This window comes from Protomyctophum parallelum, assembly GCF_964188405.1.
Source record: "Protomyctophum parallelum genome assembly, chromosome: 5".
NCBI lineage: Eukaryota > Metazoa > Chordata > Actinopteri > Myctophiformes > Myctophidae > Protomyctophum > Protomyctophum parallelum.
In genome coordinates, this window is record NC_139702.1 from 29869144 (window position 1) to 29896277 (window position 27134).

At 43.8% G+C, this 27134-nt stretch overlaps 1 protein-coding gene across 1 annotated transcript in view; it reads left to right on the forward strand.

Annotated features, from left to right (window-relative positions):
• Window positions 1-27134, forward strand: part of LOC310858310 (uncharacterized protein) — a 105547-nt gene that overhangs the window by 38523 nt on the left and 39890 nt on the right. Inside the window, exons 5-21 of the mRNA XM_083764417.1 lie at window positions 1136-1298; window positions 4843-4965; window positions 11849-11950; window positions 12610-12732; window positions 14678-14725; window positions 14872-14913; window positions 15152-15214; window positions 17836-17910; window positions 19874-19957; window positions 20425-20481; window positions 20800-20853; window positions 23170-23223; window positions 23981-24034; window positions 24146-24199; window positions 24351-24404; window positions 24758-24802; window positions 26462-26515. Of these exons, the coding sequence (XP_083620543.1) occupies window positions 1136-1298; window positions 4843-4965; window positions 11849-11950; window positions 12610-12732; window positions 14678-14725; window positions 14872-14913; window positions 15152-15214; window positions 17836-17910; window positions 19874-19957; window positions 20425-20481; window positions 20800-20853; window positions 23170-23223; window positions 23981-24034; window positions 24146-24199; window positions 24351-24404; window positions 24758-24802; window positions 26462-26515 (1249 nt within the window). The remainder of the gene's footprint in view (window positions 1-1135; window positions 1299-4842; window positions 4966-11848; window positions 11951-12609; window positions 12733-14677; window positions 14726-14871; window positions 14914-15151; window positions 15215-17835; window positions 17911-19873; window positions 19958-20424; window positions 20482-20799; window positions 20854-23169; window positions 23224-23980; window positions 24035-24145; window positions 24200-24350; window positions 24405-24757; window positions 24803-26461; window positions 26516-27134) is intronic.

The following is a 27134-nucleotide window of genomic DNA, read 5'->3' on the forward strand; positions in this document are numbered from 1 at the left end:
ACATATTACACACATAATTGACATAAAGACCCCCAGGAAAGTGTTCTAAATCTTCTAAACGTCATTAACATTAAGATTAATAATTTTATTTCTTTCATAAATAGAGAATATTTCACTCAATAGATACGGCTCCCATCGCAAGTTGATGATGTCATATGTCCATGTGTGGGCCAGGCCTATGGAATTTATGGAATGCTCGTGCTAATAAAAATTATTTAAAATATTGCATTGATGCTCATATTATCCCTAGGAAGCATTAAGGTGTTTTTATTAACATATGCATTCCATACATTGCATAGGGCTAGACCACACAATCATGGACATATGACATCATCAACTTGCGACAGGAGCAGTTCCTATTGAGCGAAAGATTCTTTATTTCTGAAAGAAATAAAATATTTAAGGTGTTTTTATTTTTTTATTTTAGTTGTAGAGGGCAAATATAATGTTTTAAGGCATATTTGTCTTATTAGCCAGGGATCCTTTTAACAGTTTGCAAAAAGAACAGAGATGTACAGTTATACAATAATGCTTAAAGGATAACGCAAAAAGCCCTGTGGGCTTGTTTCCGTTGTGGTCCTGTGTGTTCAATTCATCAAGACATATAAAGATATAACTTACTTACAGTATATACTTTTATATTCCACCAAAAATCCACCATAGAAACGTTATGAGCTACTTTCTGTCAAGAAATGCCCTGCATTTGATTATTTTTGTCAGAGTTTGGAAGTGCTTGTTTTGAATAACACAACATTTTGCTGCCTCCTGCATTATGTGACATTTAGAAACAGGTGGTACGCAGGACGGTTGAGTGATTTCCAACGAGCGCTAGCTTCCAAACTCCAACACTCCATGCTGCTCAATGTTTTGCCACTCAGTCTAGGTGAGGGGGGCGTGTCCTGATGGGAAAATCATGCATGTGCATACTCTCTATTGGGGCTCCTCACTGGCAGGTTTGTCAGTAGGGAATACAACGGCAGTGACAACACAGCGATGTGTGTGGGTAGGAATCAATTTACATGACAGCTAAATTGGGGAGGAAAAAAAGGTGTAAAAAAGATAATTGGCTACTCTTAACTAAATAAAAAGAATTACAAAAATGAATGTTTGTGTGTGTGTGTGTGTGTGTGTGCAGGTGGCACAGGGTGGCGTACAGCGTGCAGGGGCAGTCTGTTAGCCTGTACCTGGACTGTGTCAAGGTGGACACCCTGGATCTGCTCAGAGGTCACCACGCCGAGGTCAGCGTCACTGGGGTCACCGTGTTCGGAACACGCCTGCTGGACGAGGACGTCTTTGAGGTACAGTATGGGCTTTGATCTGTGTGTGTGTGTGTGTGTGTGTGTGTGTGTGTGTGTGTGTGTGTGTGTGTGTGTGTGTGTGTGTGTGTGTGTGTGTGTGTGTGTGTGTGTGTGTGTGTGCGCGCACGTGCGTACTTGTATGTATATCGCCTCTGTCGGGTGGAAACCTCATATGTCCAAAACCAAAACTGTTACTTGTCAGGATTCAAATTCAAAAGCAGCAAAAGTAGCAGATGTACTGCATTTCAAGCTTGTAGATCTGCTACTTTTGATGCTTATGTGTGACACTGTACTGACTGTAGTATGATGGAGTATGGTGTTAATTTATGAAAAAAACATAACAATTTAAAATATGGACATAAAAGGTTTCTGCCCAACAGCAAGATATAGTTCTTTATGCTTCAAAACCATGACGTGTAAAAAGTTAAAAACAGCATAAGAGGCAAGGGGTTGCATTAATTGGTGGTGAAAGGCATCACGCCCCCTCGTTAGTATGAATTCCAACATGTTTCTAATTTTAAACCATAAACAACATAAACCAACTGGGATTTGGACAGAGGAAGGCCAGAATAAAAGGAAAAAAACATGTAAAAAAAAAAGAGAGACTGAGATGACATGCTTGTTGAAAAGTGTGTTCTAAGGTTAGCGTCTGTGCCTGTTGCTGCTTGTTGCATTTACCTGTCAAAGGGGGACAAGTGAAAAATACCTGGGGGCTTTTCTCCCGACCCTGCCCTCCGGTGGCCATGTGGATGTATTGCACTCTCCTCCGTTAAGCCAGTTTTGCTATTTTGGAAAAACTGTATGAGATCTTTTTTCTTCTTCTTACAAAGTATAGATGCCTAAATGGGCCTGGTCTACAAGATTCGCTACACCACCAAGATACCCATGTCTAAATACTTCCTTAATGTCAACAAAGTCCACTCTCACAACATGAGGGAGTTCAACAAACCACGTCCAACCCAGATTCGGCTCAAACAAGGGATTCAATTAATTTTGCTCCTACAGTATATGCCACTACAATGTGAATCCCTTGACTCCTTCAAAACTGTTCTCAAAGAGCACCTATACGGACGGATGCAATTCAAAACTGGCCCCCGTAAAATAAAATAAAAACAATAAAACAGTGTCAACCCCCCACCACCCCCCCTCCCACCCAAGCTCCCATCCCTTTTCCCCATACTGTAGGCCTACATGTTTTTCCCATTTTTTTTTTTTTACTTTCTTTCTATTATGATTTCCTGTATTTTTGTACGTCTTTAAATGTTCTAATGAATTTAAAATGGAGGACCCTGATGTAAACAAGTATAGTGCTTTTCGGTGTCGTTTTCAAAGTAGCAGTTTTTACATTGACTTTGCCTGGCAACAAATCGTTTCAAATGGGGGTCCGTGGCATAATAATACGTATCAATTTGGGGGTCCTCAATATGTTTAACCCATTTTGGGGCGGGAACCCCTTTTGGTGTTTTAACTAAGCATTATGTAATACTTTAGCTATTGAAAAATAGCACACCTACAAGCTCGTAGGTGTGCTATTTATTTATTTTTTCGACCTCAGGCCTAAATGGGTTAAGAAATAGATAGATTTATCTTTATCGATCAAGCAGGGGGATTACAAAGTTACAGATACAGAGTAAGGAAAGTACTGTCAGATACAGAAATACAAAGGCAAGAAAAACAACTTGGATCTCCAGTCTGAACACTGAACAGAACAAGAGCCTCTAGGAACATGACGACGGTATGACAGCTCCTCTCCATGAGAAGTTAAGCAGAAAATCTTGTCTTGTGGGTTGCCCAACACAGTGTTTTGCGTCAAGACACTTGGAAAGAAGAAGAACAAAAACTACCTCCTCCTCACGTTTCTGGACCTATAAAAGCTGTTCTTATAGGAGTTCTTTCTCTGTTGGGTCATCTCTTCTTCTCCTCTGCGAGGTGGGGTCATCATGGCATGATAAAGTTGACCTCTGAACTCTGACCCCAGTGGTCAGTGTGGTTCACATGTGGTCTGTTAAAATGAGTCAGCCACAGCCTGCATTTCCTCGACTCTGTGTGTGTGCGTGCGTGCGTGTGCATGAGTGTGCGTGCATGTGTGTTTACTATACTTAATACTTATGAAGTGTCCCCACAAATTTGAGAAATAGACAATTGTGAGGACCATTTTCCTGGTCCTCACAACAGTAAAACTGATTTTTAGAGACAGGTCGGGGTTAGGATTAGGTGTTAGCATAGAGGTTATAGGTTTGGGGGGGTTGGTGGTTAGAGTGAGTGTTACATTCCCTTACATGTCTAGGGGTTATTATTATTAAAGGATGCAACAAGGCTGGCAAGTGAACTGTTGTTTATTTCACGTTACTTCAATATGGTTCAATACAAAAAAGAATTGCCTGATTTATACTTAGTTGCGTGACAGTATGGATTGGTCGGCGCATGGCACAGAAAATAGAGGAAGCTCAAACGCTGCCATTGTGATGTTGTAGATGTGCTAACATTTTGATGTCCTTACAAGTATAGCAAAACAAACATCTGTTTGTGTGCATATCTATGTCTGTGTGTGTAAACACACACAGAGCGACTGATTCAAACTGAATCCAATCAGATCTCAGGTTTGTGGTACATCCATATCTGTGTCTGTGTGTGTAAACACTAAACACAGAGCGACTGCGTACGTCTGCGCAGCTGATTCGCCGGCGCCAGTCGTTCCTAAAACTCTGGAGACGATTAACTAGAGAGCAACAATAAAACCTCCCCGTAAAGTCACTTTGATCTGCGTTTAACACATACGCACGCATGCATGCATGCATGCACACAAACACGCGCACACGCACACACACACGCACACACACACACACACGCGCGTGTGCACGCACGCACACACACACACACACACACAGACACAAACACACACTCAAAGATGAAGACATTGGCAACAGGCACATAATATGACATCTGCTCTCTAATAAATGACAAGTGTAGACACTTCCGCTGAATCAGAAACTTGCACAGTCATGCACCCTTTCTTCTCTTAATTGTTATTCTGCATTGGTATTTGTGTGTGTGTGTGTGTGTGTGTGTGTGTGTGTGTGTGTGTGTGTGTGTGTGTGTGTGTGTGTGTGTGTGTGTGTGTGTGTGTGTGAGAGAGAGAGAGAGAGCAGACCATCTCACAGCTAAGCTGTATATTTTTTTAATCGTTGGTAGCCTAGGGCACATGTGTTGTTGTTGGTTGTGAGGGGCTTTCAAATGGCAGGCCTCTCCCAACAGGAGAGCCAAACAGTTAGCAAGGTACTGCTCAGTAGCTATTATAGGAGGCGTTGTGTCATTTATCATTTATCCATGATTGATGTCTACTGACGTCTGACATGTATATACATGTACAGTATTGTATGTAACAATCTTCTGCCGTCTAGGTGCACTTTGTAACTGGCTGATTTCCTATTGTCTGACTGCTTCTGTTTATGTGGACATAAATGAATATTTCAAATGTACGTGTGTCCGTGCGTGTGTGTCTGTGTGTGTCTGTGTGTGTCCGTGTGTGCGTGTGCGTGTGCAGGGAGTTATCCAACAACTGCTAATAGCTGATGACCCCAAAGCAGCAGAGACCTACTGTCATGACTACATCCCAGACTGCAACTCTCCCTATCCGTATGACGCCATCTTGAAAGAGCCAGAGGAGGTGAGTTACTGTACATCCAAACTGTCTGTCTGTCTGTCTGTCTGTCTGTCTGTCTGTCTGTCTGTCTGTCTGTCTGTCTGTCTGTCTGTCTGTCTGTCTGTCTGTCTGTCTGTCTGTCTGTCTGTCTGTCTGTCTGTCTGTCTGTCTGTCTGTCTGTCTGTCTGTCTGTCTGTCTGTCTGTCTGTCTGTCTGTCTGTCTGTCTGTCTGTCTCTCTCTCTCTCTCTCTCTCTCTTTTTCTCTCTCTCTCTCTCTCTCTCTCTCTCTCTCTCTCTCTCTCTCTCTCTCTCTCTCTCTCTCTCTAGTGTATTGCACTGTAGTAGACAGTGCCAATAATATTCCATGTCCAACAAAGGTCGTAAAACCACACTTGTGTTGCATTTGATTTATCCCCTGTCTGCTCTTTGCTTCGAGCCAGTGTAGGCTGTGTCTGATAGAAAGAGATTATTGTCTCCACCTGAGTCCACCAGGCCGAAGGCATGGGGAGAGATTATGTTGTGCACTCCGTCCGTCCGTCCGTCCGTCCGTGTGTGTGTCCGTCCGTCCGTCTGTTACCAGCTAATCTCCGGCACCGGTCGATGCCAAACTTTGCACACACACTCCCTAGATGCCATTGATGAACCTCTGCCCCAAATTGTCCAGAACGGCCTGTTATAGCGCCACCAGGAGGCCGACTTTTGTAAAACACATTTTTTTATATTACTCCTCCATATTTTGTCCAAAAATCCTGCAAATCGTTCCCCAGTATCTCTATAGTCATGTGCTCAAGACAGCTCTGTCTGATATTTCATATTCCATCCTGTTTGGCTAACATTGGCTTTCAAAGTTTGCAGGATTGGCCCGCTTTGAACAAAAAGCCTCAAATCATGAACGCAGCGTGCAATTTACGTGAAATCTTTCACAGACTTTCCTACTAGGCTGAGGAATATATCCCACCCTTTTCACATTGGCCTGTTATAGCGCCACCAACAGGTGGATTTTCGGAAAAACACATTTTTGGAACAAAATGCCTCAAATCATCTAATTGCCATCCAAGGCATAAGAAGAAATGGCACCCTTTTCACATTGGCTTATTATAGCGCCACCAGGAGGCCACAACCTGACCTGCCCTGGTGGTCACTTTTTCTAGTTATAGCTATGATTTCACTTGTTTTATTCTAACTTCATACTGCATACATTTGTAGTAATACATAAAAATAAATACTGGTAGCTAGTAGGGGTTTAAGCATTAGTGTAGTGGCATTTGTTTCCAAAAAATAATGTTCCAAGATGTCTAGTAGCCACATCCGCCAGTTTGACACAGGTTTGAGATGACACGTAATGCACAGGTAGAAACTGGACCACAGTAGCTTAATCACAGAAAGACTCCACAAGGCAGATGATGTTGATGATGATGATCTTTAGTGAAAGAATGTTGCAGTACAGGAAATGCATAAAAAACGAAAAAATACCCGATAATCACGGTCAAAACTGTAGAGTTCCACGAGTCAAACTAGCGTCTCAAATCCCTCTTTTCCTCATGTTGAGTAACAAAACTAATTCCCCTCCTCAGCTGCGCATCATAAACACTAAATCAAACTTCAGGGGGCGCTCTTTACCAACTGCCAAAGTTATGTCTAAGCATGTAAAGCTGAACACCATTAAACATAAATGCAATAAGGCAAATAAAAATATGAATTACACATATAACCACTTTGGCTCTTACATTACCGGCCCCTAATTGAATAGGCAGGAAGCATATCAATTACAAAACACAAAAACTTATCAAGAGCCAATTTCAACAATCAAATACTTGTTCACCAATGTCTTTCTCTTTCCATCTTGGCCTTTTCTTAAACGTCGGCTTCACAAAGCAGGCAAAGCTTGTCAATAGGCCTCTCCAAGGTGTTGGTCTTCGTCTTAATCAGGACTCTGCGGACCAGACCGTTCTTGTCTGGAATAGTCTTTAGAACCCTGCCCATAGTTCATGAGTTACGGGGGGCAGTGTCGTCCACGATCAGGACAACATCGTCCGGTGCCAGGTTCCTCTTGACTTGAGACCATTTTTGGCGTTCTTGTAGAAGGGGCAGATCCGTTTGAGCTTGAGCCATGCAACGGCCTTCTTCAATCGAAACCACTTGTAGTGAAGAATCAGCTTGCTCACAGGACTTTCCTCTGTGTGAGTTAGGTTCACATTCACTGTGACTGATTTCCTCAGTTCAATGTCATCAGGCTTGACCTGTTGTAGATCAGGGTGTTCAGGCCACTGTTCTTCTGGTGTCTGAAAGTAAGATGGTCCACAGATCCAACTGTGGTTCTTCAAGAAGGTCTCTGCTGTTTGTCCGTGTGACGCACAGTCTGCTGGATTCAGTGAGGAGTCGACGTACCTCCTCTGTGTTGATCTTGTGTTATCCCTGACGACAGCAACTCTGTCGGCGACAAAGGTCTTGAGCTGAAGTTCCTTTTTCATCATCTTGTCCACTTTTACAGCTACGGCGGCTGCTGTCAGTTCCATGCGTGGGATAGTGGTCTGCTTTAGAGGTGCCACCCTAGACTTTCCCATTAAGAAAGCGTAGTGTGACTGACCGTCTTCGTTCTCACGTACCTGAACTGCATGACCTTTGTCGAGCATGCTGTTCACGAAGGTTGTGTATTCCTCGTGAAATTCAGGATTTTTGCTGAGTTTCCTCTTCAAGTTGACTGCACGCTGCACGGCAACGCTCCGATTGTTTGGCAAGGTGAGACCTTGACTCTTCACAGGTAAGTTGAGATAGTAGTGCCCATCAACCTGATGAACAGAGCTTGTCATCTTGTCCATAAACTGATGGTCCTCCAAAGACATCTCCACCTTGTCATCACAGTTCCTCTCAGGAAAGTCGTGGTTGTATTGTTGTATGGTTAACTCTTCAATGCTCTGCAGAGAGATTCGATTAACAGTGAACCGTTGCCGTTCATCACTTTCTGAATTGTCATCCTTGTGTTCTTTGAGTGGCCCATTTATGACCCAGCCGAGGGCTGTCTTGACAGCGTACGGTCCGTTGCCCTGACTGTTTATTACTCTCCACGGCTCCATTGCCTTGTGGGCGTTGGTCCCAATCATGAGTCCCACCTTGGCATCAATGTATGGCAGTTTCACCTCTCTCAAGTACGGCCATCTGTCTACATCCCTCTGCAAAGGAATGTTCTGTCTGCTCACTGGTATCTCCTTCTGTGTGAACACTTTGGGCAGGTCTATGAAGTTGTTTTCTTCTAGACTGCTCACTTCCATATCAGAGAGCACATGACTGTAAATGCTCCGTTTTAGATTCATGGTTTGCAGAATAATCTCTGTCTTCCTGCCAGTAAGGTTCAGCTGCCTGGCTAAGTCTTCGGTGCAAAACGTACCTGTACTGCCCGGGTCCATAAAGGCATAAGTCTCCACTGACTTCGAACTTTTCTTGGATTTGACACGGACAGGCACAATAGCGAGGATTCCATCTCCATTACCGGCCCCAGTATAGGCACTGGTTTCTTCATGTACAGACACAACAGATCTTGAGGTGGTTTGTTCTCTCTCACCATTGTCAGCATTTTCACTGGAACTTTGTGCTGGCTTGTATATATGGAGCAGACTGGGGTGTTTCCCAGAGCACACTTGGCAGCTTGCCTTCTTTGTACACTCTGAACTTCGGTGTCCCTTAACTAAACATCCAAAACAGAGTCCGGACTTTTTCAAAAATTCAACTTTGTCGTTGTGTGGTTTGTCACGGAAGGAGTGACAGACTTCCAAAGCATGGCTCTTTTCACAGAATAGGCAAGGCTTGACAAGAGCAACATTGAAACGGGTAGTGTCATTCTTTGTCTTAGGAGGGCGCTGTGCTTGTTCTTCACTTGAGACGTTTGTTGCAAAGCTACTCCTTTTAGTTTCACCTTTGTTGAAACCTTTCACTGGTGCTGTGTTTTTGTCTCTTCTTTCCGCAGCAGGTCCAGCGTCTGCAATATTCCCGAAGAGCGGGTCCATGATGACTTTAGCCTGCCTTTCAATGAACCTGACTAAGTCCGAAAACTTGGCTCGTCCCCGTCCTCTCTCTTGGAGGTCGAAAGCAGCACCTCTCCATCTCTCACGGAGTTTGTAAGGGAGCTTTGAGATGATGGCTCTCATGTTAGCAGGGTTGTCCATCTCATCCATGTATTCAATGTCCTCCATGGCATTGCGACATGACACAAGAAACAGCGAGAAAGAGTGCAGTGATTTGCCATCTTCTGATTTTATTGAAGGCCACTGGAATGCCTTCTCCATGTAAGCAGTAGCGATCTTCAACTCATTTCCATAATGTTCTGTGAGTAGCTTCATTGCTTCTTTGAAACCGCGCGTAGATGTCATATGTTGGCAGCTCCTGATGAGATCTCTCGGCTCTCCCAAAGTATATTGTTCTAGGTAGTAGAGCTTGTCTGCATCGTTCTGTGTCTTTGATTCAATTGCGTGTTCAAACGCTCTCATAAAGGATCTGTATTGGAGTGGGTCGCCATGGAAAACTGGGATGCTCACTTGAGGAAGGTGAGAAATCTGTTGTTGCCTTGCAAGCATCTCCGTGATGTCGTTCTGCCTCTGCATCACTTTAACTATGTTTCCCATTCCATCATCGTGTTGCTGCTCACCATAGGCGTACTCCTGCCTTGGTGGCTGATCCTGATATCTCACAGACCTGACATCAGCAAAGCCAGGCATATACTGTGGTACTGAGCCCGTCGTCTTGCGTCTGACATCGGTTGTGTGTGGCAATGAGCCCATCTGCCTTTGTGGGTGATTAGGAGCCGAAGTAGCACCCTCTTCAGGCTTCGCCTGTCTTGGCAATAATACAGTGTTTCTTTGCAGCTGTGCAGGAGCAGAAGTAGCACCCTCATCAGGCTTCATCTGTAGTTGCATGTTATGCTGTGGGGCTTCAAACTCTGAATAAACCTTGATTTTTGCAGTAGACACTGCAATAGCGGTTTCCACTTGCAACTGTGCCATTTTAGCATTTAATTGTGCTTGTTGCAAATCCAATTCTTGTTGTTTCTGTATGGCAGCTGCCTTTGCAATTAGTGCTGCCCTGTTGGCTTCTTCCCTTAAACGAGCTGAGGAAGCGGCTGAGGCGCCACTGTGCCGGGAAAGACCACTGACAGACCCCTGTCCAGTACTGGATTTGCCCGTTCTGCGTTTTAAAGTGGGAACCTCAGAGACCACAGAGACACTGTCCATGGGAGTCACTTCTTCGTCACATTTCTGTGCCGTCGTAAGCTGTCTTTGTCTGGCTTCCACTATCCATTCATTTGTCTTCTTAATAAAGTCATGAAAGTAGTCTAATTTCGGTTGAAAACATTGTTCTTGGTCTGCATCTTGCTCTTCCTGAATAATGAAAGGTAGCACGGCATTGTTTGCTTCAATGAAACCTTCAAGGATTTGTTGTAGGTTTATTAAAAGTACATCTTCAATTTCCTCCAAATTGTAATCATGTTCCATAAGCATTTCAATTTCTTTCTTCTTTGTAGTAAATACTCTGAGCTTGTATCTCCTTGCATTCATGAGCCTGTGCAGTTTGTCTTCCAAAGCCTTAGGGGTTAGTTTTGGTTCCCTCTTGTGGCCAGGGTCGACCACTGCATCATCTTGCTGCTCTGAATGCATCGTGCCTTCGTCCTCCATAATGACGTCACCAGCTTCACGTTAAACCGAGCTTATGACAGTTTTCCACAAAATCGAAAATTATCTTCAATTAAACAGTCACAAGTTCCACAAAAACGGTTTCAGCCTTGCTGCTGGGTGCATATGTTGCTCAGAAGACACTTTCTAGCGTTTTCCAGTCATGTGGAAATAGTTTTGACTAATGTAGTGGCATTTGTTTCCAAAAAATAATGTTCCAAGATGTCTAGTAGCCACATCCGCCAGTTTGACACAGGTTTGAGATGACACGTAATGCACAGGTAGAAACTGGACCACAGTAGCTTAATCACAGAAAGACTCCACAAGGCAGATGATGTTGATGATGATGATCTTTAGTGAAAGAATGTTGCAGTACAGGAAATGCATAAAAAACGAAAAAATACCCGATAATCACGGTCAAAACTGTAGAGTTCCACGAGTCAAACTAGCGTCTCAAATCCCTCTTTTCCTCATGTTGAGTAACAAAACTAATTCCCCTCCTCAGCTGCGCATCATAAACACTAAATCAAACTTCAGGGGGCGCTCTTTACCAACTGCCAAAGTTATGTCTAAGCATGTAAAGCTGAACACCATTAAACATAAATGCAATAAGGCAAATAAAAATATGAATTACACATATAACCACTTTGGCTCTTACAATTAGGTTACAGCAAGGTTCCGTAATATAATGTGTTGTGTTGTAGATCTTCCATTTCCACTATTGAATACTGTATAAATATATTATTTTCCTTTTGGATTATGAAAATCCTATCCTATAATGACTAGAATAAAGGACAAAATATGGAAGTATCTGTATGTGTTCATGGTTAGGGTCTTGTGCAGGGATGAGCCAATGAGATTGCAAGTGTGGCAGCATATTCTGTTTCTGATGTAAAACTTTGTCAAGCGTTTAACAAACAAAGCGGCAGAGCTGCCGAAAATCGAAACCTGATATTTAGATTATCGACATAATCTTGTTCATGACGGTTAATCGAATAATCGATAAGCAGTTATATATCACAATATGTCAACAAATCGACAAGAAAAAATGCGAATAGATTATTTTTTAGATTGAACTAAATCGATTAGTCTCATTTAACCACTTATTGTCGCATCATGACATGTTGTGACCTTGTAGATCTGCTGTTTTCATGATATCGATGGTGGTGATATTGACTAGAAGCCATAATGGCCCAGCCCTGGCAGACGGTTTCTACATCTGGTGTGCTTCCATTCCATTCCAATAGGTGGCGAGACCTAAGAAACGAGTGATGGAGGAGTTTGACTACAGCGATCTGTATGATGATCTGTCCACGGTCACTGTGGGTCCCAACATCACAGAGTATGAGGTCTGTCTGTCTGTCTGTCTGTCTGTCTGTCTGTCTGTCTGTCTGTCTGTCTGTCTGTCTGTCCCCAATATTTTGCTGTAAAACTGGCAACTGCATTAGTGCACTATTAGTGCCTTTACTCTTTCTTTATTGCTCATCTCTCTTACTGTGATTGTATAGAGCACATTGTGAAATATTTTACTGTAAAACTGCATTAGTGCACTATGGCTACTAGTGGCTGCATTCATTCAGTCTGCCTGCCTGACTTTCTCTTTTGAGGGGGCTGAGTACCCCAAAATTACAGTGAAATTAAAACAAAATACCCCAATTATTTTCACACCACGCAGCCCAGGGGGGCCCTGAAGGTTTGTCTAGCTCGGCTAGACAAGCTTTGTCTAGCCCTTGGGAGGGTAAATCCGGCCCTGGACATAGCACTAGTACAGTATATATGCATATATGAGTCATGACTACTTTTCTTATGTATATGATGTATTGCCATGCTTTTTGTTCTTGCTTAATGTAAATCGCTCTGGATTAAGAGCGTCTGCTAAAGGCCTAAATTGTAAATTGTATTGCGCACGCACGCACAGAGATTATTCTTTATCTATATCCATTTATCTTACTACTCTCTCTCTCTCTCTCTCACTGTGTTTCTGTGTGTCTCTCTCTCTTCTCTACAGATCGTAGAGTATGAAGACTATGACAACACATCGGATGACTACCATGTGTCCTATGAGTATGAGGAGGTGTACGAGGATCGCTACGGCCCTGCTGAGACAGGACAGGACACCTGGGACGGACAGGTACCAGTGCTGGAACTACTAATCCCATTTTAAGGGTGTTTACCTGGGACGGACAGGTACCAGTGCTGGAACTACTAATCCCATTTTAAGGGTGTTTACCTGGGACGGACAGGTACCAGTGCTGGAACTACTAATCCCATTTTAAGGGTGTTTCAGGACACCTGGGACGGACAGGTACCAGTGCTGGACCTACTAATCCCATTTTAAGGGTGTTTACCTGGGACGGACAGGTACCAGTGCTGGAACTACTAATCCCATGTTAAGGGTGTTTACCTGGGACGGACAGGTACCAGTGCTGGAACTACTAATCCCATTTTAAGGGTGTTTACCTGGGACGGACAGGTACCAGTGCTGGACCTACTAATCCCATTTTAAGGGTGTTTACCTGGGACGGACAGGTACCAGTGCTGGACCTACTAATCCCATTTTAAGGGTGTTTACCTGGGACGGACAGGTACCAGTGCTGGAACTACTAATCCCATTTTAAGGGTGTTTCAGGACACCTGGGACGGACAGGTACCAGTGCTGGAACTACTAATCCCATTTTAAGGGTGTTTACAGGTAACAGGTACCAGTGCTGGAACTACTAATCCCATTTTAAGGGTGTTTCTGTCTGGGACGGACAGGTACCAGTGCTGGAACTACTAATCCCATTTTAAGGGTGTTTCGCAGGACTTGCTTTCTGCAAATAACCGCCATCAGAGTGGTTACCGACGTTGACACATTGTGAACTTGTAGAGTGGCTATTTTCAAGGTGCGTACTCCGTATACAGTATAGTTAAGCCACATAGCCACAGGTGCTGGGCACCGATCTCGCCCCTACGGATTCGTTTTAATCGCAGTAAAACATCATGGAGTGAAATTCGACCGAACCTATAATATTCCTCAGTCTGTCTGTGTGTGTCTGTGTGTGTCTGTGTGTGTGTCTGTGTGTGTCTGTCTGTGTCTGTCTGTGTCTGTGTGTGTCTGTGTGTGTCTGTCTGTGTGTGTCTGTGTGTGTCTGTGTGCGTGTCCAAACTCTGCCGACTCTGAGACGAGAGCAGTTAAAACGGGGAGGGACCCTTTGCTGGTAGAACTCAACAGATCTACAAGGCTAACAATGCGTCGCGTGGTGACGCGTTGTTAACGTCTAGATCTGTTCTTTTTTACTGACATGAGGTCATTCCGCTGCCCCCCCAGGTTGGCAGAGGAAGTGTAGCATCCAGGATTACATTACTAACTACTGATTTTTATAAACATTCATATTTTGTTGTAGTTGTAAATAGCACATTTAATTAGAATTGATGATCTTACACAAATAACCAGATTATTTGAGTACCAAAACTTTCTGTCGATCGTCGATATAAATAGATTAACTTGATTAATTGGTTCACCCCCAGCTTCAACAGTATCCTCCCTCTTAACATATTATTGCTGTCTGGCAGAAACCTCTTATCTCCAACTTATTGTGTGTTCTTTTGGAAAGATTACTACTTTATCATGCTACAGCGTCACACAAAAGCATAAAAAGTAACAGATCCATGCTTTTGCTATTTTTTAATTTGAATCATGAAAAGTAACCGTTTTGGACATAATGAGGTTGCCAGAGACGATATACAGTATGATAATCTGTTTCAACTCTGAACTACTGTTAATTTATTTTAACGTTTATATGTATAGTTTCATTATATAGATATTCCACTGTTACTTTCTTAGCTTACGCATGTTTCATGATAAATGCTTTTATGTGATGTATTCCCATGCTTTTGTTCTTGCTTAAATGTAAGTCGCTCTGGATTAAGAGCGTCTGCTAAATGCCTAAATTGTAAATTGTAACGTGTCATGATTTTTCATCATGCTGTCTCATCCATCCATCCATCCATCCATCCATCCATCCATCCCTCCATCCATCCATCCATCCATCCATCCATCCATGCATCCATCCATCCATCCATCCATCCATCAGAATCAGCCTGAAAAAGGAGAAAAGGGGGAGCCAGGCATTTTGGGATTAGTGAGTATCACGCACGCACACACACACACACACACGCACGCGCACGCGCACGCACGCACGCACACACACACACACACACACACACACACACACACACACACACACACACACACACACACACAACTAACAGTGTTGTATTTCTACAGGGCACTCTGATACAAGGACCATACGGTCTATCAGGACCTATGGTAAGTGAGTCTTTCGTTTCATTAAACATTACTTGTCTTATATGTCTTCTTCACCAGGGAGGCCGAGCTGCTTAGAATAGGCCTAAGTGTCTCTATGTATTTACTTATTTGTCTTCCATTTTTGTAGTTTTCTCTCCAAATTGTGTCATTATTGCCAATATAGGCTATGCGCGTGACATCTTCATCATACTCAGACGTGTGTGTGTGTGTGTGTGTGTGTGTGTGTGTGTGTGCCCAGGGAGAGACAGGACCTCAAGGACCAACAGGGCTGGTGGGACCTCGAGGAGAGCCTGGAGAACTGGTGAGACCAATCCTCATTTTACTGTGACTGTAGTCTGTTTTATGTTTAATGTTTGTGTAGGACAGAAATAGACACTGAGCCGATTTGACACTATGACGACGTAGAATTCTCCATTCGTTGTCAATGGGAATTTAATGTTTGTGTAGGACGGAAATCTACACTAATAGCTGAATATAGGACCCCTCAAAAAACATGATAAAAATATAGTTCAATGACTGTGAACTATGGTGCTCCTCAAAGTGGGCTCCAAGGGCGCTCCTCTAACACTGCCCAAAAGGTATCCAAAGTATTGATACTGTAGTTAGGAACCAAATGGAACTTTACAGGTCTGTAACTCTGAGAGTGTACAGTACCAAATGCACCCTTACGGGTCCATTTGGTTCCATTTGTACGCTTTCAGAGTTATGGGGGCCCATGGCCTTAATGAATATAGTGGTTTAAATGAAAACATCTGAGCGTCACTGAACTAGAATTGGCCAGGACTATGCAATAATATGATAAGACATTTATTTGCGTTCAGTAAATTTCAGTGAAAACGGTCTTACGACATCGCGGCCCCATATGAAACGCATAATAGACATTGTTGACATGACAATAAAACAACAAATGAAATGCATGAACATGTGAACGAGCAGTGATGTCTTTCATTGTTCTACTGGGCCTCGACCAGGTTCTAAATTTAGAACAGAAGGCAAGGCAGTTTTTAAGCACATTTCAACAACAAGGCAATTTAATGTGCTTTACACAAAACATCAAGCAAAGGAAAAACTATTATAAATTTTAAATCACACCCATGTGAAGTGAGGGGCGCTCTTATCATCGTACTGTACATCATCATGACGTAACATGTCGATTTGCTCAGACACATCATGATATACATTCTCCATTCATTGTCAAGAATACAAGCGGCCAAAATTAGTTTTCTCCGACGGGTGGCTGGCATCTCCCTTAGAGATAGGGCGAGAAGTTCAGTCACACGAGAGAGACTCGGGGTAGAGTCGCTGCTCCTTCGCCTGGAAAGGAGCCATCTTAGGTGGTTCGGGCATCTGGTTAGGATGCCTCTCGGGCGTCTCCCTAGGGAGGTCCCACTGGGAGGAGACCCCGGGGCAGACCAAGGCGCAGATGGAGGGATTACATCGACTCATTGGCCTTCAAACGTCTCGGGATCCCCCAGGAGGAAGGAAGTCACTAATGTTGGGAGCTCTCTGGTGGAGCTGTTGTCCCCGCAACCCAACTACGGATAAGCGGTAGTAGATGGATGGATGGATTCATTGTCAATGGACAAAAATACCGATTTGCTCAGACACATATGACGTAAATTCTCCATTCATTGTCAATAGGAATGTAATCTTTGTGTAGGACAGAAATAGCCGATTTGCTCGTCCACATAGGACGTAAATTCTCCAGTCATTATCAATGGGAATTTAATGTTTGTGCAAGACGAAAATCTACACTAATAGCTGAATACAGGAGGGGCTAGCGCCTCCATATATGGACACAGGACAGGGGCTCTTTCCAGAGCCCGGGCAGAGGGCTTTTTGTGGCGGTTCTGGTCAACCCGTGGGTCCGACCGACTTGACACCGGGCACTGCACCTCCAGTGATGGCCTGGAACACGTGTGTCGAATCTGAAGTAGGTTGGGCGAACGGTTCTCAAGTTACGTGGATTACAGACATACAGATGTACACACAGAGACTTGGTGCATTTATAGTTAGATGTATTATGTATTATGTATGTATTATTGATTAATTGAGTAATAATAATAATAATAATACATTTTATTTATAACGCACTTTATATTAGAAACAAATCTCAAAGTGCTACATCCAGAGAATAAGAAAAAAATATAATAATGCATAAGTATAGAAAAGGAATAAAATAAGGACAATTCATGCATTTTGTGGTCAAGTATACTGCTAAAAGGTTAAAAGCGTCTAAAAGTCCAACTAGCCAAATGCCCTGTTAAAAAGAAAAGTCTTAAGTCCCCTCTTAAAAGCGTCCATGGACTGTGGCGCTCTCAGGTGGTCGGGGAGGGCATTCCACAGCCGAGGAGCAGCTGAGCAGAAGGCCCGGCCCCCCATGGTGCAGAGTTTTGTTTCAGTAGTTTTGAGTGTGTTTGAATTTCCAGAGCGGAGGGAGCGGGTGGAGGTTGGGGGCGTTGCTGTGGATGCACTGATGGGTGAGGAGGCAGACCTTGTATTCTGTCCTGGAGGAGACGGGAAGCCAGTGAAGGGAATGGAGTATGGGTGTGATAATTTATGTTCGTATTTCCGCACTCTCACCAGGATCCTACAGCACTGTTCTGGATGTACTGGAGCCTCTGGATGCTCTTGCTAGGGATCCACGATGGAAACAAGCCCCTGGGTGTTTTTTGTTATCCTTTAGCATAACATTTTGACTGTACTTCCTGTCTTGTTAATAACCAATCAATCAAAAATAAAATAAAAAGTTTTTCTTCCTCTTAGTTTTTTGCCTCTGGGGCAACAATAACATTAGGGCAGTGGTGCTTTGCGGTGTCTTGAGAGATGAACTTGCCCCAGGTGATAGCAGACGTTGTAGAAAACCATACAACCAGGACTGAGCAGGTCTCCATTTCTAATGTCTTCCTCCTCTGTTCTCAGGGCCCTCAAGGGAGACCAGGTATCAACGGGGCTGATGGGATACCAGGACCTCCTGGAAACATCATGCTCATTCCGGTAACAATGCTCTTTCTTTCTTTTTCTTTCTTTCTTTCTTTCTTTCTTTCTTTCTTTCTTTCTTTCTTTCTTTCTTTCTTTCTTTCTTTCTTTCTTTCTTTCTTTCTTTCCTTCTCAATACTTTGCCTGGAGCTTTACTTTGTCTCAGGTATATTGCTGACAGATGCTGTCAGTCAGGTTATGGTATGGCAGCCATTAGCCTATTATTCCTTAAAGGGCCCCTACCGTTGCCTCAGGGGTCATTTCAGAGCAGGCTGCTAGCCGCCGCTGTTCTCTGAATGAAGATAGTGTTGAAATGGCCTCTTTAAGGAAGCAGGACGCATCAATCAAGACAATTTTCACACTATTGAGGGCTGGGGACCCTCGATAGTGTGAAACTGTTACCGGTAACTATTAAACCCATCCTTCTGCAGATGGGAATTAGTCCCAGATGAAACAAACCCCTTCCGGCACTCTGGAAAAGCTGGAAAATATCAACGTGAAACGAGAAGTTTCAACAACGTTTATGTTGGCTAGTGGAGATCCAATACTGTTGAGAGCTAGCTATTCACGCAGGCACGCAGGCACACACGCATGCATGCATGCAGGCAGGCAGGCAGACAGACAGGCAGGCAGGCACTCACGCACGGACGCATGCACGCACGCACGCACGCACGCACGCACGCACGCACGCACGCACGCACACACACACACACACACACACACACACACACACACACACACACACACACACACACACACACACACACACACACACACACACACACACACACACACACACACACACACATACACACACACACACACAAAGAATGTATGTCAACACAATAGGATTCAGGTGGAGTTGCCCTTTCAGAAGCACAAACAAAGATGCCACATGTCTGTTCAATTTTGTTGGATCAAAAGGTCTGTTAGCTTCACAGTCCTGATCTTATAAACACACACCTGGTGTAACCAATGAAACTCCCCTAATAACCAACAAAAATACACACTAACCAGAAAATACACACCCACACAGATCCAATGACAGCTATTACAAGAGTAGTTACTGCCTTTTTATACACTGTTGTTCACTCACGTTCATTCAAGCTGAATTTGAATGTCTTCCATATACACGTATGTGTGCCCAATTTACCCTCAATGCCTTCTTATGTTTTCACAGGAATTCTGGGGAACACATATCATAATTATGTTACTATCTGAGCAGTCAACTGAAGCAATCACTTGTCCATTATGATGACACTTCCACGTCCAAATCTGACTGCAGTGGCTATGCTCTGTTCTGGCCACTAGGCGGAGTATTGAGACACTCAGTACTGTAGTACTTGAATGTATACCAGACTCCTGTTCTTGATTTAATGCTTAACTGCGTGCGTGCGTGCATGCGTGCGTGCTTGCACGTGTGCACACGTGCACGCGGTTAAAGCTTTATTTTGTAACAGGAGTCTCCCTTTATCTCCAGCTCTTTGATAAACACAAAATACATTTTCAGATGGGCTGCCAATTTATTTATCATGAGAGATTATCCATTTATCAGCGTACACATTTCATAGTGTTCCATTTTCCAATTTTGTCTGATCCAATTCCAATTTGTGACATCACTTCCAATTTCAGTTCATCCTGTATATTCTGGTTTTTTTTCAATTAAAAATTCTGTAAAAGAGGAAAAGAGGCTCTCGGTGTGTTTTCTGATATTTAAATAAAGATTGAAATTAAAGGAAACATTAAGCACATAAACAATAAACAAAAACACATTTATACCTGAGGTCGCTTTATAAGTCAGTGATATTCAACACCTAATTCTATGTGAATTCATGTAAATACTGTGTGTGTGTGTGTGTGTGTGTGTGTGTGTGTGTGTGTGTGTGTGTGTGTGTGTGTGTGTGTGTGTGTGTGTGTGTGTGTGTGTGTGTGTGTGTGTGTGTGTGTGTGTGTGTGTGCGCACGCACGTGCATGCATGTAGTTCCAGTCAGGTGGAGACCCCCAGACAGGTCAAATTGTGTCAGCTCAGGAAGCTCAGGCCCAAGCCATCCTGCAACAGACCAAGGTAACGCACACACACACACACACACACACACACACACACACACACACACACACACACACACACACACACACAGCCAGTTACAACGTGCATGGTCGGCAAAGCATGGTTACATACAGTACAGCTGACATGTCGGACATAGGGCAGCAGACATAAATCATGGATAAAGGAAACAACGCCTCCTCCAAATTGAGCGGCTTCCTATAATGGCTGAAACTGAGCAATACCTCGCTAACTGCTTGGCTCTCCTTTTGGAACAGCTGGCCATTTGTAAGCCCCTCACAACCAACTTATGCACATGCCCTAGGCTGCCAAAGATAAAAACTAAAAGTTTACATCTGTAGCCTAGCTACACACACACACACACACACACACACACACACACACATGCACACACATGCACACACACACATGCACAGAGAGAGGGACAGAAGGAATGAATGTTGTGTTTTCTTATCCTGTGAATCCAGCTGGCTATGAAAGGACCTCCAGGACCCTTGGGACTTCGAGGAAGACCTGGACCCCTGGTGAGTTTACACAAAACAGACAGACAGAGACACAGTAATGTACAATTACTACTATTTTTGTAGTTTTGTGGGGTGTTGTTGGCCAAGTGCATTTTCACATACTGTACCTGGAACTGATACTCAGTGTTTTTGCAATAATACTCCCACATACCGGTGCGTACTTCAAACAGGCTACAGTAACTTAATTATTCACTCTACATGACAAACCTTTACGGTTCCCAGACGGCCGCTCGACCGTCACCGTCGCCCCATAGTGTCATCTGACCAGCGTTCTGAATGTATAAATGTATAAATGAATACATTTTGTTGTTTTCTCAGGGTAATCCAGGCCCTGGAGGACTGAAGGGATCCGGTGGAGAGATGGGACATGCTGTAAGTTGACCGATCGTCACGGTAACATCACCACTGTGTCACTCTAGTATTTAAGAGCAGAGAAGGACTGGCAGAAGAAAGACTATAGGTCTTGGTTGCATATAAAAGGAATGCGAAGATCTGAGTCCATGTCACGATGTGTATCAAAATGGAACCCAAGTGCAGGCAACACAGGCAGAGTAAGTTCAATAGTTTAATAGCGATCAAGTTCAAGGGAAAAGGCTTACATCGAAGTACAACAGGCAGAGGTCAAAACCAAGAAAGCAGTCCAAAACAGGCAAACAAATCCAAGGGGGGGCAGGCAGAATATCAGAGTCAAAAAAACAGGCAGGAGGTCAAAAATCCAAACTAGTAAATAATCTAGGGACAATAGGAAAATACAGAGAACAGGAATGCACACATGTAACAAATGGTTATCTTCTAGCAAGGAATGAGGCAGAATGAGTCCAGTCTTATAGGCGGTGGCTTGATTGCAGAAGTAGGCACAGGTGTGTAATGAGAAGGGAACTGTTGGGCTGATGAGGCAGTGGGAGACAGGTGTATGGGTCTGCAGTGTGGTGGAATAGAATGTGGGAGTGGCCGAAGTGGAAATACAGACAGGGGAAGACTCAAACCATGACAGTCCAGGGCTGTACAGGGTAGTAGTAAGGCAGTAAGTCCACACATAATTATGATTGATTGATTGATTGATTGATTGATTGATTGATTGATTGATTGATTGATTGATTGATTGAATACTTTATTAGACAGAGATGTAAACAGCGCAGAGTACAGTCAAACACATACCCGGTAGTCTAAAATAAAAGGATAGCACAGGAAAAAAATCCAATCCAATTCACAACCATATCTCCTCCTCAGTGGTGATTCTGCTTATAAAACCTTAGAACAAAGGGAGGATAAGGTGGCTCTCTAGACTAGACAGACACTCTTTGGTGGAACAGGTAGGAAGAGATCAAAATAATGATCATTTCAGTTGCCTTGCTCAATAAGAACTTGAAGACGGAGTGTCTTGGATTTGTTCCCCCTTGTTGGTCTTCAGTCAAGGTTAATTAAACAAGGTTAGGAAGCGAAGACCGTACGGTGGATGTTGCTCCCTGGAAGGAAAGAAACATGCGCAATGGGCTATATATATGCAGCCAACACTTCCGCGTCTCAATTGCGCATGTTTCTTTCCTTCCAGGGAGCAACATGGAGTCCACCGTGCGGTCTTCGCTTCCTAACCTTATTTAATTAACATTGTCTTCAGTATAATCCACTGAGCGAGGAGACACAAAGCAGCACCTCTTGGACTTCTGTGTTCATGTACAGTACATTTACTAGTCATCACTGGGTTTTTTTGTTCTCATTTCACTATTCATTAACTGTATAATATTGACCTTGGTTGGTTTGCTAAAATATATATCGAATATATTTAAAATGATTATTTATTCAAGGAAGATCTAGGTCTCTTGACCTTAGAGAATATATGAATAGAGATGGCATCCGAGTTTAACCTGACGCTGCCAGATCTAAGAAGCTTGCTACACAAATTTGTTTCACAGCTTATTGGGATCTGGGATTGCGGAAGCAAATTTGATGACGGGGCTGTTCCTTTTTTTCAAGATACTTGGTAGATGATTGGATGGGACCGTCTGTCTATCACCGTGTGGGCGTGCAAACACAACCAATCATATTGACGTGTCTATATAGCTTCACATCCGGTTTCGCACATATCCCGCCCTTAGCTCACGCTGATTGGTTCGAACCGGGAGCGGTTCAGTGTTAGCTGAACTCCCTGAGAGGTCCCAGATGGTTGTGGTGTTGGGGAACATGGTTACCCAATACCGCCCCCATCTGGCAAAGTGCTGCTCAAAAGCGCATGAGGCGATTTCACTCCTCCTTCCGGGTAGGAACAGAGTGCATTCTGGGATGGATTTGCCCCAAACACATGAACGCGCTGCCGTTGAACCTGCACGAACGCGCACAAACGCGCACGAACGTGCTGCCGTCGTGAACGTTCGTAATGATAGTCAACGGACCAGCGCGTTCATGTGTTTGGGCCCACGCTGCAATACCAAATTCTGCCACTATGTCCATTTCGCCTCAGCGTTTCCTCTGGGTGCCGTCTCTATTCATATACTCTAAGCTCTTGACGGACTGCGCCTGTATGGAAGATTCTTGGCTATACCCGTCGTAGTCAAAATAGAGCCATCACTGCTCTGATCTCCATCTGCCCTGCAGCCGTTCTCTCCCCCCCCGCCTCCAATGCATTCTGTTCCTCACTCACTGCTGCCACTCTCTTCTCTGCTACCCCCCCCCCCCCCTCCATACCTCCAGGGTCCGCGGGGACTGCCAGGGTCACCAGGACAAAATGGACGCCCAGGGAAATGGGTGAGACTGATATTATACACCGTTTCAAACCATTTAACCAATTCAATTATGTAGCAGAACAGACTATTGTTTCTAACCATAGACTGTAAAAAAATATGGACAAAGCGTTCCCCGGGTCTAACATGAACGTAAAATGAAGCCTGTAATAATATGCTAATTCCTGATGTAAGTCGCCATCTTTGGTACCAGCTGGCCATTGGCTGGCTCTGTTTTGTATACCAGCTGGTCATTGGCTGCCCAGACAACGAGGCGGGACTTCCCCCCTTCTTCTCCGTTGGTTTTTATTTTGACTCGAGTGGGAGGGGAATCCCGATCATAGACTGTAATGGTAGCCACGCCCCTCAGAACATACGCGATGGTTTTTTTTCTTTATGGTCATTTTTTTAATTAATGGGACCATAATTTTCCAAAAAGAATATTATGACATTAGAAATGAGACTTTAAACTAGTGACTGGAAGAAGAAAGTATTCATGACCATGTTTATTAAGGTAATACAGTCTAGGTGAAGTTGGGCCAAAATACATGGGCCTCTATGGAGCTATGGGGCTTTTTGGGTCCGGTCCAGCGCCACAACAGGCCATTATATGAACTACCGATTTCAAATGAGGCTTCACGAAATATCTGGCTGACTGCCCCCCTGTTTCTAACGTGACATTTCTGTGTGTGCGTGTGTGTGTGTGCGTGTGTGTGTGTGTGTGTGTGTGTGTGTGTGTGTGTGTGTGTGTGTGTGTGTGTGTGTGTGTGTGTCTTTTCCAGGGTAACGCTGGTACTGATGGTACCCGTGGAGCAACAGGAGAGACAGGTGGAAAGGTGAGAAACAAACAAACACGACGAAACAAACTATTGTTGTTTTCTTCTTCTACACATCTGTTTGATCTGGAAACTACTCTCTCTCTCTCTCTCTCTCTCTCTCTCTCTCAGGGAGACAGGGGGTTCGATGGACTGCCAGGTCTCCCTGGTCACAAAGGACACAAAGTGAGTTGATTGGTTGATTGATCATTTGACCAATGTTACTTGACGTAACCGATATCTCACAAACCATGCTGGTGTGACTGTGTGTGTGTGTGTGTGTGTGTGTGTGTGTGTGTGTGTGTGTGCACGTTGCGTGTGTGCGTGTGTTCTTCAGGGTGATCGTGGGAAGCAAGGTCTACTTGGTTCAACCGGAGAGCCTGGCGAGAAGGTGAGAGGTGTCAAAAACACATCAACGTTGGACACTTTTGGTGTTTGGTTGTTTTATTCGACGGGAGTTCCCCAGGGCTCAATACTACGGTCCCTATACTGTTGTCACTCTACACTAAATATATTTGCTGAAAATAGCAGATGTACAAGCTTACAACATGGCGTGAACGCACTGCGTTGTGAGCCTGTACATCGATTATTTTCCAAATGTTCGCTCACAGAAAAGGGACGCCAAGTCTCAGTTGGTGTGTGTAATAAAGCTCTGTTGTGTGATTGCTGGTCTGTGTGTTTGTTTCAGTTGGTGTGTGTAATAAAGCTCTGTTGTGTGACTGCTGGTTTGTGTGTTTGTTTCAGGGATCAGAAGGCCCAAATGGACCAAGAGGACAGCCTGGAGATGCTGTGAGTCACACACACGCACGCACAAATACACGCACAAATGCATGCACGCACGCACACTCGCATTGTATGGTTGCATGGTACAAAACACTGAAGTCCTTCAACCAGAAACCGTTGGTGTGCGGACCGACACTACACACACACACATATTATTATTTAAAGGCCCACGAGGACACGAGATACGTACCTGGAAAATACAATTTGTAACACAATCATCGGTTCTTTAGTTATGGGCCTTTGAGAAAAGCTTGTTTTGACAGCACGATCTGGGAAAAGAATCAGAAATAAATGTATTTTTCTAAATCTGATAACGTGATTGGGAGCGGCGGGCGAAATCTTCACTTCCGGTTCATTTCCGGTTTTATCAGTTGCTTGGCAACGTAGAACCATTCATACATTGACAAAGATCTTAAACCACTGAAAAGAGAGATCTCCATCATCCGCGTTGAAGCGCTGGATTAGACTTGACGGAGATCTCCGTCAATGACACAGGGAATGTGTTAAGTGCACGGCAGCTGTTTTAAAGCCATGTCTTAACCTGGAATTAGAGTGCCAAACGTAACCTTCTGCAATCTGTTACTGTTGATTTGCACATGCTAGATACGTCATCAACCTCGTCTGGTCCATTTGGTTTAAACAAAGATGTGTTTACTAGTGTTGACTTGACATGGCAGCTCAGATCAGAGAGGCACTGAAGAACCTTGAACAGGTTGTGGATCTGCTTTCAGAGTTGAATCTCATTCAGTGCCTAAAACGTTTGTATATCCGGTCTAGAGCGCATACAGAAGCACTCTCTGTGTCTGCATGTGTATTTGTGGAAATCTCCAAATATAGTAGGCCTACTCTAAACTGGATGAGCGCTTTAAACATTACATTAATCACAGTGGCTTCTCTCTGTGCAGAGGCTCTTGGTCAAACCTCCAAATCTGTATTGACACAGCAGCTCTGTTTTGACTCAATTCAGAACTGATATCTCTTGTATCTCTGGTGTACCGTGTGATCTCCTGAGTAAATGTGTTTTATTTTAATTTGTTTATTATACAAAAATACTACTCAGCCACCTGCCGCTAGGGGGTGCTGCAGCCCCACCATTCTCATAGTTCCCTTGTTACCGTGCTTGCACGCACACACACACACACACACACACATACACACACACACTCACACTAAGGCTGTCCCCGAGCATTCAGGGTTCGAACCTTCGCTCGTTATGGTTGGCACTCGAATCTTAATTAAAACCATTAGTTTTTTGTATTTTTTCCTTTTTTTATACTCGAAAATATTTCTCGGCGAGAATGTGATATGCATAATAAGAGTATTATGTTCATGTTGTGTTTACATGTTACATGTTTAGATGTTATTAATAATCAGGGGGGCACACAACCGATGCGCCAGTGCGCATACGTCGTCAACGTGTTTTCTGCGCGTAGATCAAAGGCATGCAATGAGCATTTGCAGCTGAGACAGTTATGTTCAAAAGGAACTCAAATGTGATGTTAATGTCCTGTAAGTAGACTTCGAAATAAAACCACGTTACATGTAGGCTCTTATTTTGAAGAGGAAGTTATGCACAGGAAGTCCGTTTCAGTTGTAGACAAGCTACTATGACACTTTCCCAAAGTTACGTGACTAACACCCCCCCCCCCGCTTTGTGTGTTTCAGGGTTCCAGAGGTCTGAATGGCCCCAGAGGCCCTGCCGGTCCTACAGGCCAAGCTGTGAGTATGACACTTCTACGCATACACTTATCAATTCAGCTATTTACCCAGTGAGACGTACAAGTCGTTGCTGTCGGGGCAGAAACCTCGTATCTCCATATTCTAATTAACGCCCATTTTGACCTGAGATCAGATTCTAAAAATGTCTTCTACATCCTGTCAGTTTTCTGAAAAAGCTATGTTTCTATAATGTCAGTCGTTCTTCGACTTTTCAAAAATAGCAGACCTACAAGCTCGTCTATGAGCTTGTAGATCTGCTTTTTTCAATAGCTAAAGCGTGACATAATGCTAACACCAAAAGGGGTTCCCGCCCAAAATGGGTTAATCATACTACAACGTCACACAAACGCATCAAGGGTAGCAGATCTATAAGCTCGAAACGCAGCGTGAGCTTATAGATCTGGTGTGAATCCTGAAAAGTAACAGTTTTGGAACATGTGAGGTTTCCACCCCGACAGAGAAGAAGTGTAGAATCAGAGTAAGCATCAACCCTAATAGTCAACAAACCACCACACAAACCACACGCACGCACGCACACACACACACACACACACACACACACACACACACACACACACACACACACACACATACACACACACACACACACTCGCAAGAA